Source organism: Amborella trichopoda, chromosome 7 (genome assembly GCF_054954075.1).
Source record: "Amborella trichopoda isolate Santa Cruz 75 chromosome 7, AtrichopodaSantaCruz75HAP2 v2.0, whole genome shotgun sequence".
NCBI lineage: Eukaryota > Viridiplantae > Streptophyta > Magnoliopsida > Amborellales > Amborellaceae > Amborella > Amborella trichopoda.
This window is the reverse complement of record NC_142342.1, coordinates 9,791,324-9,809,070: the sequence shown is the minus strand read 5'-3', so window position 1 is coordinate 9,809,070 and position 17,747 is coordinate 9,791,324. Positions and strand designations below refer to the sequence as shown.

General features: G+C 34.3%; 2 protein-coding genes across 8 annotated transcripts; one reads left to right on the top strand and one right to left on the bottom strand.

Moving 5' to 3' along the window:
* The first annotated feature begins 1,602 nt into the window (after positions 1-1,602).
* Positions 1,603-10,042, top strand: LOC18444089 (LOW PSII ACCUMULATION-like protein). 7 transcript variants are annotated; one of them, XR_016059153.1, is made up of 6 exons: positions 1,603-2,092; positions 4,192-4,755; positions 4,846-4,896; positions 5,451-5,614; positions 9,459-9,528; positions 9,598-10,042. XR_016059153.1 is itself a non-coding variant. In XM_011628734.3 (5 exons), exons 1-4 carry the CDS (start codon positions 1,911-1,913, stop codon positions 5,587-5,589), a joined length of 936 nt encoding a protein of 311 aa, XP_011627036.1. In that variant the 5' UTR covers positions 1,603-1,910; the 3' UTR covers positions 5,590-5,614; positions 9,598-10,042. The 7 variants fall into 7 exon arrangements, 4 of the variants coding, with proteins under 4 accessions (XP_011627036.1, XP_020529245.1, XP_020529244.1 ...); XR_966993.3 differs by having other exon boundaries at positions 9,408-9,528; XM_011628734.3 differs by lacking the exon at positions 9,459-9,528.
* Positions 10,043-13,976: 3,934 nt separating this feature from the next.
* LOC105421418 (Tetratricopeptide repeat (TPR)-like superfamily protein) lies at positions 13,977-17,401 on the bottom strand. The gene has a single exon (XM_011628780.3). It carries the CDS (start codon positions 16,734-16,736, stop codon positions 14,199-14,201), a length of 2,538 nt encoding a protein of 845 aa, XP_011627082.2. The 5' UTR covers positions 16,737-17,401; the 3' UTR covers positions 13,977-14,198.
* Positions 17,402-17,747: the final 346 nt, after the last annotated feature.

The following is a 17,747-nucleotide window of genomic DNA, read 5'->3' as shown; positions in this document are numbered from 1 at the left end:
ATTCAATTGATTTTTGGTTGTTCAACAACCGAAATCAGGCCAATTTTGGTTTTTGAAAAATCGAAAATTCAAAATTTCGGTTGAAGTACCGAAAATTTTGAATTTAAGGTTGAAGTACCGAAAATTTTAAATTTTTGGTTCTTCAAGAACCGAAATTTTTTTCTGTAGGTTCTCCTTTTTTTTCGATTGTTGAACAACCGAATTTAATGGATTGGATTTTGGTTGTTCAACAGCCGAAATTCTCTATACCCTTCTTCACCCACGCTTTACCCGTCTTTTCCCTTATGTAAGGTATAGAGTGAGAATGAATAACATTCTCTCTCATGTGTTTATCCAATCTCTCTCTATACTTTATATTGGTGGGTTTAAACATTTATCCATTCTCGCTCCTATGTGAGTTTAAACATTTATCCATTTTCTCTCCTATTTCTTCACCCACATTTTACCCATCTTTTCCCTTATATAAGGTATAGTGTGAGAATGGATTACATTCTCTCTCTCCTATGTGTATCCATTCTCTCTCTATACCTTATATTGGGTGGGTTTAAACGTTTATCCATTCTCTCTCCTATGTGGGTTGAAACATTTATCCATTCTCTCTCTATACCTTAAGGTTTAAATATCCATTCTCTCTCTAATGACTAATCTACGTGGATAAACATTTGGAAGAGTTTAAAAGAAAAAGACGGGTATAGAGGATTTCAGTTATTGAACAACTGAAAATCCATTGAATTCGGTTGTTCAACAGTCGAAAATCCATTGAATTCGGTTATTCAACAACCGAAAAATAGGAGTACCTACGAAAAAAATTTAAAATTTTTGATTCTTGAAAAATCGAAAATTTAAAATTTTCGGTTCTGGAAAAACAGAAAATTTAAAATTTTTGGTTTTTCAAAAACCGAAATTGGCCTAATTTTGGTTTTTGAACAACAAAAAATCGATTGAATTCAGTTGTTCAACAACCGAAAAAAGGTAAAATTATCTTTTTTAAAATTTTCGTTATGACATGAAAAAAATAGACAAAGAGATAATAACGAAAACTATTCGATAGTTTTATAATAACATAAATTATAACGAATATATACGTAATTTTCCCTTACAAACAAATATGAATGAAGCTATCCTACCCGGCTATTTAAATCTGAAGGGAGTAATATCCAGGTATGTTTTATATGTGCCTGGTCCCCGGTATAAAGGTTTCCCAACACCTGATATTTCAGAGGTAATAGGGCAAAAAAACATATTTTGAAATGCTCAAGCGATTATTCAAAACAAAGGATAAATTTCATTAGGAATCTCCCAAAGTCCAATAAAATGACCCGGTTTACTGTAATGAACTCGGTGAGACGGAGTTTTAAAAAGGACGAGTCTCATGGTTCATGTGCCTCCAGAACCTCAAGATAGGTTTGTTTCATGGAGGTTTCAGCTCCGATAGCCAAATTTCCAAACTTATTGCTTTCGGAAGTTCGAAACTCAATTTATATTTGACTGTCCATTTCAAGTGCTCACAAATCCACGAGATCTATATTATTTTTCAAGCTGCAGAATAGATTTTAGAGCCCTCGTACGGATTTTTCATACTAACAATGTTTCAAATAAGGTTACGAAGCGAGGCTTTAGTAGAATTTGCGGCTTCAATGCTCCCTAGAAGGCGCGACTTTGGAAGTGAAACTTCCAACGCTAAAACTTCCACAAAACAAACACAGCCTAAAGGGGTTCCTTTCCCCTTCATTTGCATCGGTATTTTTGCTATTACCACGTAAACGTCCAAAACATGATTGGGTGGCTGTATTTTTAGTATATCCACCCATGACACCTCTTGTGAGCAAGCATATATTGAGGCCATTTCATTCATAAGAATTCATCAATTTCCCATGCAATAAACAAATTTCACAGCTCCCATTTATTGTATGGCCATGGCTATGGCACATATACTCTTGTTCAGATATCCTCCATATTCTCCTGCACCAAGCTCAAAACATTTCCACCCCATATATTCATTGGCAAAATTTTCTCTCTCTAAAACTACCAGAAAACAATGCCTGAGAGTTACTTGCTCTACTGGTACCAAACCCTCTTCAGCTGAGATAAGGTATGAACCGTTTCCCCTCATATGGGTTTCTTTATTTGAAATTTGAAGCATGCTTTATTCTTTGAATTTGGCTGTTTTCTCTTTTGAAGTTAATTGGGTTATGTATTAAATTGATTGGACTAAAACTATAATGTTTAATTTGGAAGGGTGTGGCATGAGTTTATGTCTTTGTTTGGTTTTCTATTAGAATTTGTAGTTGTTTTGTTGGCTTTTGTTTCTTTCCTTGCTAGGATTCAAATGGCTCATCAACTTAGAGCCTCTTTTAATGTTGAACTAGTTGTTTTTCTATATTTAATTTATATTTCTATTTACCCAATAAAATGGGATTCTATTGAAGAATCTGATGTTTAACTTTAAATTTTTCTCTGTTCTTAGTTCAAAAAAAAAAAAAAAAAAAGAATTCTTCTATGTTCGTTCCAAGGATTTAGTTGTTTTAATCAACTGTGACTATCCCTTTATGGAAAATGGTTTTAGGGGCGGTGGTTTTACTTCTAGAACACTTCAATCTGAGTTATATTCAGGACAATTCTAATCGACAATTTATGTCTCTGTTCTTTGCAAGAATATAGTTGTTTTAATCGACTTTGACTTTTCCTTTATGGAAAATGGTTTTCGGGTTGTAGGATATTTTAATCTGAGTTGTATTCAGGACAATTATAATTGATAATATATCCTGACAATATATGTGAAATGTATTGTAGTCCCGCTCCTATTATCCTTTTCGTTTCATCAATTCTCTCTTTGATAATTAGAAGATGTTAATCAAATTTGGTTTGTGTACATACGTTTGTATCTTGTAATTGATTCACTGTAGATCAAGGGTATTTCACAAGGATTTAACTAGGGTTGGTATTAATCGACTATGGTCTTGGCTATGATGGTCATGTATAGATTTTGGACTTTGTAGATCAACTGTGTGGTGATTGAATACCAACTCATGTACAATAAGGCCTTTTATAAATAAAACATTACAATAGAAAAGCATATAACAAGATGATTCAGCAGTTACCCTAGTTTTCCACATTCCCTAAATCAAATTCGTATTTTGCAATTGAAGTTTGTCGAGTAAAACTAATTGCTGCCCAACGGTGCAATGTCGCAGTATGATGTCAAAAGGATTTGGTAATATATCTTAATGGTGCCTTCTCTCAAATGAAGTGATAATAGGAATATCATGGCAACATGTTTAATTAAGGCATGAAATGATTGATCTCTACAGATAGGAAAGTAGAGTTCTCACACACCTGGGAAGTATTTCGGCCAACAAGTGTGGTTCTTATGGACATAAACGCCTAAGACCAATCTTCAACCCACAAACAAGGAGAAGATTTGACTTGTTAAAACTATTGAAGACACTCTCGAATTGAAATTTCAGGGATTTGGCAGTCCTAGATTTTTCTGTAGCCTATTCTGCTTTTATACATGTGAGAAAATTGTAATGTAAGTGTTCAATTCTGACTTGTAGGAAATTGGGATTTGAGTTTTGTAGGAGGTCAGAGTCTTAACAATATAGACATTCTGGTGTTTGAAATAATTCAGGTTTGTTTCCCTTCACACTGTAACTCTACTGATAGAAAATTAATTTATAGTCCTTGTTTCGGTGGTTAATAGCCATATGTTCTTGTTTATTTATGTCCTTGATGTTAGAAGAGATGGAAAGAAATGGATTTAGTAAAAACTTGTGATTAAGACAATGAATGTGTCTGATGACCAAAGGTGGAAGCAATGTTGTCTGCCTTTATCACTTGTAAGTGACCAGTTCCCATATTATATTCATAGATGGAAATAAGGAACTATTTACGCTGCACCAAATGCTAGTGAAGAGATGATGGTTCAACCCCGTGCAAATAAGAATGTGTCCGTCTTATTTCTTCACCTCAATGGTTCTTGGTTTCGCATGAGCTTATAAATCAAATGTGTTTTTAAAAGGCTAGAATTTAAACTCTTTCATGTTATGTATGGAACCATTTGATATAGTAGTAAGAAGCTATTAAATGTTACGAACTCCCACCTTCTTATCTTTCTATGACTTTGCAATCTTTGGGTTTTGCATTATGAACCTGGTTTTTCTGTAATCCTGACTGCATTTGTTTCTTCAGTTCTGCAGCCAAAATTCGAAGCGAAGTTCTTTCTCCCTTTCGCACAGTAAGAATGTTTTTCTATCTTGCTTTTATAGCAAGTGGTTCTCTTGGTGGATTAATAGCCACCACTCAGTTAATCTCTGCACTGACAAATGCATCAAAAGCGGACCAAGTTCCTGAGATCTTGAAAAGTCTTGGAGTAGACTTGGGAGCAATCGCTTTATTTGTATTTCTGTACTCAAGAGAGCTTAGTGCCAAAAATGCGCAGCTTGCTAGACTGTCAAGAGAGGAAAGCCTCTCAAATCTTAAGATGAGAGTGGATCAAAAGGTCATCACAGTAGGTGATTTGAGGGGCTTTGCACGCCTTGTGATACTTTCTGGACCTGCCTCTTTCATTAAGGAATCCATCAAACTGAGTGAACCCTATGCAGATAGTCTTCTTGAACGTGGAGTAAGGGTTGTGCCTATTGTAACTGATGGGGGTAGTAACTTTGAAGTTGAGGATGTTGAGGAGGAGATTCCAGATGAGAAAAAGAAGAAGCTGTGGCAGTTGTTTCCCATGTTCCCTAATGAATGGTTCAAGTGAGGAATGAGAAGTTAAAAAATGAACATTTTCATATCGATTTGGTCTGATTGCTTCTTTTGTTAACTGTGGTTGCTCTGTGTTTGCAGGTGGTTAGATGATCAGAAGGAATTGGCTAAGGTTGCCAAAGAAGCACCAGTGTAAGTTTGGTCATGTGGTATTCTTTTATCTTTTTCTTCTTTGATAGTTCAGCTGTAGGGTTCGAACTTGGCACGTAGTTTGCCATGTGAACCCCCTTAACCAGTCAAGCCTTGCCTGTGCATCATCCATAAATAAGCACGTACTGTCTGTCCATCATTCTTCTATATTCTCATGGTTGGATCAAGAGTCAAGAATCATGACGAGTCAATTTTGACAGTTGTAATTAACTCACAAGATTCATTTCTCTGTCACGAACTTTAATTTCTCATGAGCTTCTTGGAACTTCCAACTATGATATATTCATTGTTCCTGCTCAAGTAAGCATCATGGAGTCGCCATTTTGTCACTTGCATGCAACTGCCAACTCTTGATTTATATTCCAGCACCAAGAAGACTATATTATATGAATATGGTCTGCTCCAGGCCATTAAATATTGTAAGGTTCAGAGGCGCATTCATGTATTGAAAGCCTTTTTCAGAATTCATATTCAAGGTTTTATGTCTTAGGGTCTCCTGATGTGAAGTACCCTTATGTTCTAATTCCTGATTGAAGGTACATCTCCCTTCGAATGGATGGTCGTGTAAGAGGGAGTGGTGTTGGCTACCCTCCTTGGAGTGCATTTGTAGCCCAGCTACCACGAGTCAAGGGGCTATGGTCAGGCCTTCTTGATGGCATGGATGGAAGGGTGTAAACTATTTCTTTCATAGCATCTAGAGGTTAGTCACATTGCACTTTGACATTTACATCTTATTAGATATATTCATTTACAAGATATAATATGTAGTTTATATAAACACAATTTATGTGGAAACAGATTCTTGCTTTGGACTTTGTCCACAAACCATGTTTTACCCAGCTTGAATCGAGGACAAAGTTACAGATGGATATTTTGAGGCTTAAAAGTGGTAGTCTATGGTTTGATCTATAGAGAGAGCTTTGGTGGACTATACTGAGTTAAGCTGTACTTGTGATTTGTGAGAATGTAAGTACATAAGTCATTTCGAGAATGTTAGGATAAGTGTTTCACAACTTCCTAGTGTCTATTGGCCAAGGGAACTTGGAAAGATTAATTTGGAAACTTATGTTTCGAAAATCTTTTTATCATAATTATGATTCTAGTATTATGTGAATACTCTTATATTTCTGAAGATATCTTTCATTTATCTTCTCCTTATAACAAATTTATTTTTTGTTGTTTCACTGTGTATCAAGTATGTAATTAATAGGCCTTATTCCTGTCCATGTTGGTTATATACATTATAACCAATGGTTTAAAAAGCGGATCGGTGACTCAGATCGGGCACCTTAAAAACCGATCCGAATCGGTGAATCGGCGATCTGGATCGGGAATCGACTGAATCAGTCGGATTAAAGCTTCAAAAAAATCCGAAAAACTTATTAAAATTCATTATAAATATTGTTTTTTAGGAATCTAATAAGAAATGAGGGTACTACACTATTAACTTTTATTTTTTTCATCAATTTTTTAATATTGAGATACTCTTTCCTTGTATGAACTTATGCTGATCATTAAATTTACATCACATAAAAGAAATCATAGAATTATCATGGATTAATTATATAATCATATATGGACTACAATAAAGAGTTGACTAAATCGATGAAAATTTGGCCACTAAAATATCGAATTGGCGGAAAATCCTAATCCGCTAAAAAAAGCCAAATTATTATAACCTAACTAACTATAATATTATATACCAACAATATTTTATAATATCATTTAATTTAAAATGTATTATTGACAACTGTAAGAAAAATAGTACACTACATGATTTATAATACAAAAATTAATAAATAAAATAAAAGATTTGGTTATCAATGTAGAAATTATTAGAATGCGTACCAATTTTCTTTAAGTTTTTAGGTTTCTAGAATAAATTAGTAGAAAAGATTGTTAGCAGAAAGAGAGATTTCAAATGGCCTCCTTGTATGAATCATATCTTTAAATTAATATTACTAAATTTATGTTAAAGACCTCCATGTTATAAAAATAAAAAATATAATTAGACCATTTATTCCTAGGTTGTATTAAGAAATACCTTTTATTTTTTTGACAAGAAATACTTATTGTGTTATCTTTTACTTTTTTTACAAGAAAAATATGATACTTGTTGATAATCTTTTTTTTTTTTTTGACAAAAGAAGAAGACGTTGTACTACATTTTTTTTTGCTTGTTGTATTACTTTTTATTTTTTTTTAAAGGAAAAATAAAAAAATGATGCTGCCAAGGTACATTTTATTTTTTTATGCCTTTTTTTTTTTTTTTTGCAAGAAATACTTGTTATATTACCTTGTATTTTTTTTACAAGAAAAATAAAAAAATGTTGTATTATATTTTTTATCTTTATCTTGAAAAGCCTTTTATTTTTTATTTTTTCTAATTTTTTACAACAGTATTTTCTGCCTTTATTTATTTTTGTTGTTAAAATTTTTTTTTATGCCTTTTGTTTTATTTTTTTGCAAGAAATACTTTTTATATTACCTTGTATTTTTTTTACAAGAAAATAAAAAAATGTTGTATTATATTTTTTCTCTTTATCTTGAAAAGCTTTTTATTTTTTATTTTTTAAGCTTTTTTTACAACAAGAAAAGCTTTTTATTTTTTCTATTTTATTTCAAGCTTTTTATTCATTATCTTGAAAAGCTTTTTATTTTTTATTTTTATCTCTATTTTTTATCTTTATCTTAAAAAAATGTTTTATTATATAAAAGATGACGCGCGGGGGGTTCGAACTCAAGACGCCTGCCTGAAATTCAAGGTTGTCAACCAACTTCACCACATCGCCTGATGTGATTCATTAGCTTCTATAATATAATACATATTCAATCATCTTGTTTGAATGGTTTTTTGTGGAAATTATCCCACATCGAAGGATGAGTGACCCTTTGTTCTCTATAAAATGCTGTGTACTAGTCCATCAGCTGCGCGTGTAGAAAAGAGATGGGGGCATACGAGTGAAGTGAATTAGCACATGTGGATGATTTTTAGGTGCCACATGTCACTCTCGTGAGGCTGCCACGTGTCACTCTCGGTGAGACTCGCGATTCACTATTGGGAATCTCCTGGTTCTCTCTGGACATGAGCGATTCCCGATTTTTTCGTGGAATCGGTTCGGTATTAGACAATTCCCGAGTCGAATCCGGTTCGACTCGGCGAGGTTTTAAATACTGGTTATAACATAAAGTCTTAGGCCCAGTTGACCTCAAATAGTTGGGAAAAGGCTCTTATGATGATGATGAACAGAAAGTCCGAGGCCCCCCATTATGAAGCCTGGTTTTAGTTTTTAAACATGTGGTGTTTTTGGGGAATAATCTGACAGCTATATGCGAATACATAATTAGCAAGCGAAGTTTAGTAAGTTTGGCCAATTAAGTTCTATTATTCATGGAGAGAGAGGCATGTTTTCTCCTGCAACAAGATTGTCTTATCCTATATTTGCACCAGCCTTGACTGTATATTTGTGTGTCATGCCAATTCATTGATGCATAACAATTGAAATTCTATAACATGTAGACCCCTGTTCTCAGATTTGCTTCAGATCCCAATTCAATTTGTTTGGAAGAAAGCCCTTCAGATGATTTAATGGAGGACTCCAAGGACTTTTTGGTGTAATTTAAAATGGATTAAAAAATGTATGGAAGCGAGGGTACATTTATAAAATAAGGCATTTTTTTTAAGAATAATAATAATAATATTTTTATAATAGCAATATTCCTGATATAGTTATTGAGGTGATTGCTTGAATCGTATAGCCTATGTGAGGGCATCCTGCTGCAGTCCTTGGACTACCACATTGACCTTTTATTCTAACTTCAATTCTATAAAAGCTGTCTCCAATCCAAAATCATGTGCATTAAAATAACAGCAAATTCATGTCTAAGAAGTTCATCAATGCACTTATCACTCATGATTCAAAGACCATTTGTTGGTTTGTTTACTAAGGCCATGACCTCCAAGGGACATAATTTCCTTATCGGAAAACCCTCCCTTATTGACATTGGTAGAGCTGGGAAGGGTGGATTATGCATATGTTTCACATTGTTCTATTCTGGACACAATGTTGTCATTTTATCTCCTTTATTCTTTACATTTTCGCATGTACTTTGTTGTCAACTCATGTCATATTGGCCTGAACTCACTTGCATATAAGCCCTGAGGGCCTCGTAATACATTGCTGTTCTCCAATCCCCTTAATTAGTGACTGTCAACCTAGATTGGTCTGCCCCTAGGCAAAGGATGTTACTTTTGAAGAGCGTGTTACACTTAAGTGAACGTTAGTAAGAAAAATATGCCTCATAAGGATTGGTTGGTCTCATACGTGATTTTCAGCCACATTTAATTTGTGAGGTTATTTATTTTGAACATTTCTACTATCTTAGTGCACTAGATCACAGATCTGTGGTTGGTTCCCTATCATTGTATTGCACTACTGGGACAATTATGCATCTTGGCTTTTGTGAACTTATTAATGAAACTGGGTATGCAGAACATCTTCTTTCACTGTCGAGGTTAGTTAACAGTGAAAAAATTTGTCTAGTTGCCTAACTATGAAAATGCGAAAGGTTGGAGATAGAAGCTATTGGCCATTGAAGAAGATCTGGCCTGAGGTAAGCATTCTCTGAATTTAATTTGAATATGTTTATTGCATTTGTTATATGTTAGTATCCTTTTTGTAGATATCAAAAGATGCCACAACATAAAGTGACACTGATCCATGGAATCTAGAAAGCTCGTCTTATTGATTTGGTTGCACAGTGATTGAAATTTGAAACAAATTCAATATCAAAAGAGAGCAAATATTTAGTTCGATTCTCACTGAAGAAATGCAAGGCACTTTTCATGGAATACAAACTTTAGATGGTGAAAATGTGGAGCCGCACTCCTTTCTGTGGGATGTATGTAAACTCTTTTAGCTGATTCTAGCAGACGCTTTGATATGTAACGTTAGCTGGAGTTTGCATCGATGACTTCTCTACTGGGGAGAAAATCTGTGCGTCATGCAATGAATCCTAAAATTTGCATTTCCATTTAATGTATGGTATGTCTTGCCTGTGATGACTTCTCACCAGCCTGGATTTGTAGAGCAAATACTTTAATCGTAATATTTTTTTTTTGGTTAAATCTAAAGGGGTAAGTCAATAGTGGAGATTTGGGCCCTATCATTTGGTGAAAATGGAGTCAGAGACTTAGGGCTCGTTGGTATCAATAACTTGTTTTAACACAGTTTGAGCGTGTGCACACACACACACACACAGAGAGATCGATCCCTATTATCTCCTTGACATCTGATATCTCCTTCATGTGCACTAGGGATGTTCTTTCAATCAATAGATATCTGTTTTGTCATGTCTAAAAGATTTAAATCCATCTAGACTAGTTGGTTCTTTCGAGTTAAAAGCAGGTGATCTCCATGTCTTTGAAATGTTGTGAACTTGGCCTATAACTTTGTCACTTGTACATTTTGGTTTCACCTATGATGTAAGTTTATGGATGACAAGCTTATCTTAAAGATCACAAATCATAACTGAGACCGATTACAATTACCTAACCGTATACAGCTTCGGTCTCACCTCCATTACGAGTACCTAACCGTTTGCGGTTTATGTTTTATATTAGAATGTAATTGTTATATTTAATATTAGAATGTATCTAATTAAAATGTAGGTAAACCTCAATTACGGAATAATTGTTTGTCAAATAATTTTTTACCTTGTTTTTTTGTCCATCTGCCATTAGTAGTCTGCACATTTTCACCCTGTCCAAACCTGGTGAAGACAACACGTAGTCATGGGGTTAGACATGATCCAATCAGAAAAGACAAAACTATATGTAACTACTACGGCAAAGTTATTAGTAGTGCATGCCAAAACATTTAGAAAATTATAAGGCGCATATGGAACAAGTCGATGAATTGTCGACACAATTCAATTAATGGCACCAACACGATCAAGGGGAAGAACGATGTTGTCTTTTATTTTGGTATTAGGCTGTATTTTAATTATTATATGCTCCAGTTTAGACCATGTATTCATATCTGATTGTAAACTCTTTTTTTTAGTGATGCAATTTAATGGTCAACAAGCATCAAAATAGAAAAATGACGTCTGAATATTCATGATTTTGGTAAAATAGTGAATGTATATAATGCGTCACCCCCAATTTTTTTGAGGCCAAAATCGGCCAATTCTCTAATCCGAATTTCCAATCCACTGATCTGACCTGGTTTTTGGGTCGGATTGGTTTGGGTCGCCTGTCTGATTTTTTAAACATTGATATAAAGTCTTTAATTATTTATATTTAATAATTTTAGTCATAAAAGGTCTATTTAGAAAAAAGATACAATTTGTATAAGGTGTTAATATTGAACAATTAAAATAGGAAAAGTATAGAATGAGATCATTTACTTTTTATGTAAGCTGAGACATTAATCTTAACCATTAGATGTGAAATTGTATGTTTACAATTATTCCATTAACCAAGCTCAAACTTCAAAAGAAGTTTTTTCGAACTTTATGATACATCTAAGCTATCAAATTTCACATCGGATGGTTGTAAGTAATTGTGACTACCTTGTATCAAAGGTAAATAACCTCATTCTGTACAATCCCATTAAAAATACCAGCGTTAGCAAGTCTTACCATAATCTTAAATTTTATTTGTACCCCTAATTATGAAATTTAAAGCTCTAATAATGATGCAAATCAAACAAATCTATAAATACTTGAAAATAAAAGAATAGACATTCTAGACAATGTGTTATAATATATACTTATTCTTAGGACTTAAAATCTATTTTGCGTATATCCATTGATCTCGAGGTCTAGGTGTACAATTGGAGAATTTTCCACTATACGAACAACGTTTTCCTTTGGGTTTTAGAGGTGCTTTTATCTTTATATTTTAGTGCTTTATTTTTATTATAAGGTGGACATTTTATATAAGCTATTTCCTTAAAAAAAGTCACATATTTTATATATTATGCAAAAGTTCTAATTTTTGCTATCTTTTATCTCCAAATCACTCTTGGTCAAACACCTAGGGTTTTTTTTTTTGAAGTGAGAGATGCGTTCGGACCTTGGGGGTTTGAACCACTCTACTTATGTGTTTTTAAAGGGAAAAATTTATATAAGGTGGTGACTTAAAATGTAGAATTAAGGTGCACTTCTAAAATCTTTTGAAAAAGGTTGTTTTGTTATTAGAAAAACTTTTAATTAATCATCTCGACTTCGAAATGTATAGATATAGCGAGAAAAAAAAAAGAAAAGAAAAAGATTTCAAGTCTTAAAAATTGTACATCTTGTAGCACATTATCAGGATCATTCATTTTTAGAGTTTCATGCATTTATGGATCTGCTTCATTTGGACACGTTCGGTTGATGTGTAAATATTTTCTCAAGAAAAATATTTACATATGTAAACACTTTGCTGAAAAACTTTTTGCAAACTTTTCAGGTTTGTTAACACGTTTAAAAAGCACATTGTAATAAATTATATATATTTGGTAACTTGTTTGGTATTTAAATTTATTTTGTAAATATACTAAATCTATACATGTAATATTTAAATATTATAATGCACAATATATAGTTATTTTATTAAAATATTATATATTAATATAAAATAATATATAATATATGTTGTATTGTAAATATCTATAACATAAATAAAATATATTATATTATGTAATAATATCAGTTACGAAATTAAGAAATTAATTTCATACAATTGATCATCAACCCACAGGGAGCATCAATCTATTTAATAGTGTGTGTGCATTAGAGGCTCGGTAGAATATCACAAGAATGCCTTAGCCCTGGTAGGAAATCTAAAGTGCATGTAGATGTATATATAGGGCAAAATTTATATACCTTATAACTTTATTTCCACAATTAAGGTTGCAACCTTATCCACCGTTCATTTCCGTCAAATAAAATGGACGATGGACTTTATCCACCGTCCAACAAATGGACAGTGGATATTTAGAAGGAAAGTACACAAGGAAAACTGGGAAATTTCCCTTATTTTTCATAATTTTTATCCAGCATGGTGACGGTTTTTTGAGCATGAACAGTATTTCCACACCATACAGCAACAGTCAGCTCTATAATCATTCGATTATGGACTATTTTTGTATGTCTTTTGACAAGCTGGAGCACAAGAACTAAAGGTACATATGAGAATTTTTTTAGTGAATGTTTAAAAAGAAAGGACACTATAGGATTATTTCACATAAGTTAATTGTCTTTGCATATTCCTACCCATGTGTGTAGGATTTTAAAAGATGACCATTATATTTGGTAAGGATTTATAGCAAAGTCAAATCCCATATCCATGTGATAACTTTTATAGAGATCTGTTTGAGATCCTACAAACATGGGTGGGGGAGGGTCCTATACGATCATTACTCTTAACTTATTAATGATACATATAAGAATATTTCCAGTTAATGTTTAAGGAAAAAAAAAAGGTACATCTGAGAATATGCAAACATAATGAACTTTTTAAAGGTACAAATGAGAATATTTTCAGTTAATGCCTAAAAAAGAAAAGGTACATAGGATACTATGCAAACAAATTAACTTATACAGCATTAAGCCTATTAGGATGCTCCTTTAAAGTCATATCACCAAGCAATAACGGTTCATTCTGTTTCATTGAATACCAGTCATTACGGAAAAATATGGATTTGGGTATTTTTTACAGCTTTTAATCAAGTTTTATTGTTAAAAACTCTGTCTAAATAAAGGAACTCAGAATTAAAATATTTATCAGAATTAAAATATTTATTTTTACACTGCAGGGAGTTCTATTTTCAAGTAAAAGTGAGGAATGCGAACTTTTTTTATTTTTATGACTTTTAATTATTTTTATTGCTGAAGAATAGTTTATGCCAACATTACTGAGTTTAGGTGAAGTTAAATTTATTCCAAAATTATAATTTACAAATTTAATTTATTTTTTTGCTGCAGGTGCCGTGGACTAGTCTTAAATAAATATACCATCATTCCCATGGTTGCCAGCACTTTAAAAGGAAAACAAACTAAAATGAGTATTCTTCACAATTTTACGTTTCTTCTTTCAATCATTCAACCCCAATCTTTGAATCCAATTATCAAAAAATCCATGCATAACAAAATTGCCAGATAAATTGGCTTTTATACTTACTATGTTACAAAATAAGTACATAGAATAAGATACCAATTTCTGTGTCCCTTTGGCAAGCGGATCGAAATGATTGTTGCCCACCCCCAGCCCCCCTCCACTCTCTCTCTCTCTCTCACCAATAATCGGTGCAAGAGCATTTTCCGTCCTCGAAATGATGGAAACGGTTCATATCTCTTACTACAATTTGTCGCTCAACAACCTTAGACATGGACTTGATTGCAGAGTGGCAATCCAAACACACTCGAAGGTTTTTGATTATTCGAATTGGGCACCCAGGCGGCAAGCTCACGAGCCCGAATGCTATGGCCAATCTCTCACTATGAACCCAAAGAGATTGCTCCTTTTGGTCCTCTTCGACATCATGCAAAACCACATTTCTATCAGGAACATAGCCAGCCTTCCTGGTCTCTCTCTTCAACCACTCTAACATTCCACTGATCCTCCTCATCTCAGGGTGGCTTGTGTCATCCACCCCAAAAGAATGCACTTTACCCTGGATCTCTATCCAACTAAGACCAGGCTCCTTTCTCACCCCTCTCTTCCTCATTGTTTTTCTTATTAAGGCCACATCATCCCATCTGCCAGAGGCAGCATACATATTTGATAACAACACATGGGCAGACTCATCATTAGGCTCCATCTCGAGCACTCGTTGCGCTGAAAGTTTCCCTAAGTTGACGTTTTTGTGGACAACACAAGCACCTAGCAAAGCTCTCCAAAGCGTAACACTAGGCTCAAAAGGCATGTCCTCTATGAGCTTCATGGACTCATCTAAACGACCCGACCTCCCCAAAAGCCTCACCATGCAACTGTAATGCTCCATACAAGGTGTGATGCCGTAGTCATTAGTCATGGCATGGAAATATTCACGGCCTTTGCTCACCAGTCCCATATTGCTACATGCACATAGCACACCTACGAAAGATATATGGTTGGGTTTGGAACCAGTCTCTATCATCTTCTCAAAGAGCTCCAATGCGTCGGGCCCTAATCCATGTAAGGAATAACCATTGATCATGGCATTCCATGATACTATGTCATGGTAACTCATAGTATTGAAAACATTCCATGCATCTCGTATGCTTCCGCATTTGGCATACATGTCGACTAAAGCATTATTCACTGGTGTGTCATAGTAATAATGGGTCTTAGCAATCAGGGAATGAATTTGGGTCCCCTGCTCCATAGCAGCCAAGCATGCACAAGCCCTAAGAATGCTAGAAAAAGTAACTTGGGTGATCTCAACATGACTCTCATGCATCTTTTGAAAGAGTCGTAAAGCCTCTTCTCCAAAACCCAACTGAACATAACCTACAATCATGGAGTTCCATGAAACATCATTTGGACAAGGCAACCTAGAAAAAACTAGTTCTGCATAATCCATTCTTCCACACTTTGCATAGGTGTCGATTAGGGCACTTGAGACAAAGACATCAGAGTAAAACTCAAGTTTCACAAGGTGGCCATGGGCTTGCTTGCCGAGCTCCAAGGCCCCCAAGCTCGAACATGCATGTAAAAAGCTCGCATAGCTAAACTGATTAGGGGCCACTGAAGCTTGCCACATTTGGAAAAAAAGCCCAAATGCCTCCTCATATTCACCACTCCAAGCATAACGTGAGATCATGAAACTCCACACGATCACATCACGTTCCTGAAACCCATTAAAAACCATTCGAGCATCCTCAATTCCCCCACATTTAGCATACATATCGACAAGCGCACTACCCACAAAGTAATTTGATTCATTCTGCATTTTTAAAGCAAAAGCATGAAAACTCTTGCCCAATTCTACATCTTCCAAACTAGTGGAAGCCTTTAGTAAACTTGTAAACGTGAAAGGGTTTGGCTTCAAACCATTCTCTCTCATCTGAGAGAAGAGGTTCAATGCCCCGTCACCTTTACCACTCTCGGCATAAGCAGTTATCATTCCAGTCCATGAAACTATATCCTTCTCTAATATTCCTTCAAAAACTTCTCTAGCATCTCTTATAAGCCCATTTGCAGAGTATCCATCAATCAAAGAGGAACCCACGAAGGCATTTGACTCAAACCCAAGCTTAATCACACATCCATGAATATAATTAACATGCCCCAAGAGCTCCATATCAACAATAACCTTCAAAATTGTCGAAAAAGCAAATGGGTTCAGCTCAAAACCATATGTATGAATCCTTCGAAAGAGCTCCAGTGGTTTATTCAAGTCCCCAAGTTGGGCATATCCTTGAATCAAGGGTACCCAAGTAGCAGTATTTTTCTCCGGCATTTCATCAAACACCATTTCAGCATCCATTAAGTTACCCAATTTTGAGTACATATTAAGAAGGGTATTCCAAGCAAACAAATCCAGATTTGACCCACTTTTAATAACATGGCCATGGATGTTCTTACCTTCAATTAAACCGGTTTTCTCTGTGCAACTCTGAAACAGGCGAGTATACGCGTATGAATCAAACCATGGATCTATCCGACCGATTTGCTTCCTTAAACAATAATCTTTCACGAAAGATTTATGGTTTTGATTTGGGTTTCTGTTTATGCTCTCACATTCTTTAAAAAACTCTTCAATTTGAACTGCCTGTGTGCTAAAACAACATTTATCTGATAAAACTACTTTTGATATTGAGTTTCTGAGGTACCCACATTTTTTCATTGTTCTTTACAGGCTGGATTTCCATGGAAAGAAGCTGGTAATCCTTCTAACTATGGCCACCATTAGTTCCCAAAAGATACTGTTTTCCTTGGAAAAATTATCTTCGAATTTGTGAAAAAATCGACAAAATATTGTGCAAATAAGTCATAACCGCCCAAGTTTCTGCAAGAGCACCTCTTAAAGCTCCACATAGATAGAGAAAAGCGAGAGATGTCAAAAGATCATTAGTCAATCAAATTATTTTATATACAATTTACCATAAACAGTTACAGTCCAATTAATGCAGTAGGCAAAGGTCAGCATATGTGCAGATTATAAGAAGCCAAGTAGAAAAAGTCATGAACACAAACTTCCAGGACTTCACAAATCATCATCTTTCCCCAAAAAACAGGCTACAAATACAAAGATAATCCCTTCTTTTGCCAAGTCAGATGGACTGCAACTTCCTCTACTGAATGTGGCGGTTGATCAAAGAAATAGTATGGTATGACTGGTGATCCGCTTGGTCAATAAAGGAGTAGAATTGACACTGTCTGAGGCGTGCTACTTTTGACATTGTCGTTTTAAGACATGTCAAAATCTATGGTATCTACCTAAAACGAAAAAAGGTTTATATATTGGGGTGAGGCCCTCAACAATCCAACTAACATATACCTCAAGAATTTACTAAAAGAAGTTTTCAATATTTAATGATTGTTATATGAAGATGTATGAATACGAGAAAAAATGGATTTGAAGTCTTGAAAATAATATATTTTATAATACATTAATTGGACCATCAATTTTTAAAATTTTTAAATATTAATTGATGGCTCCATTTACACTTTTTTTAAGCTTTACATTTTGAGAGTGTCACAAAGATTTTCAATACTAAAATAACATCTTTCAATACCACTTGAAATTGTTCCTTATTTTGAATGTTTAGTGTATCAACTATATACAAACCACATCCCTAACTAAATAGATGGTGCAACTATATACAAACCACATCGCAACCAAAAAAAATTACAA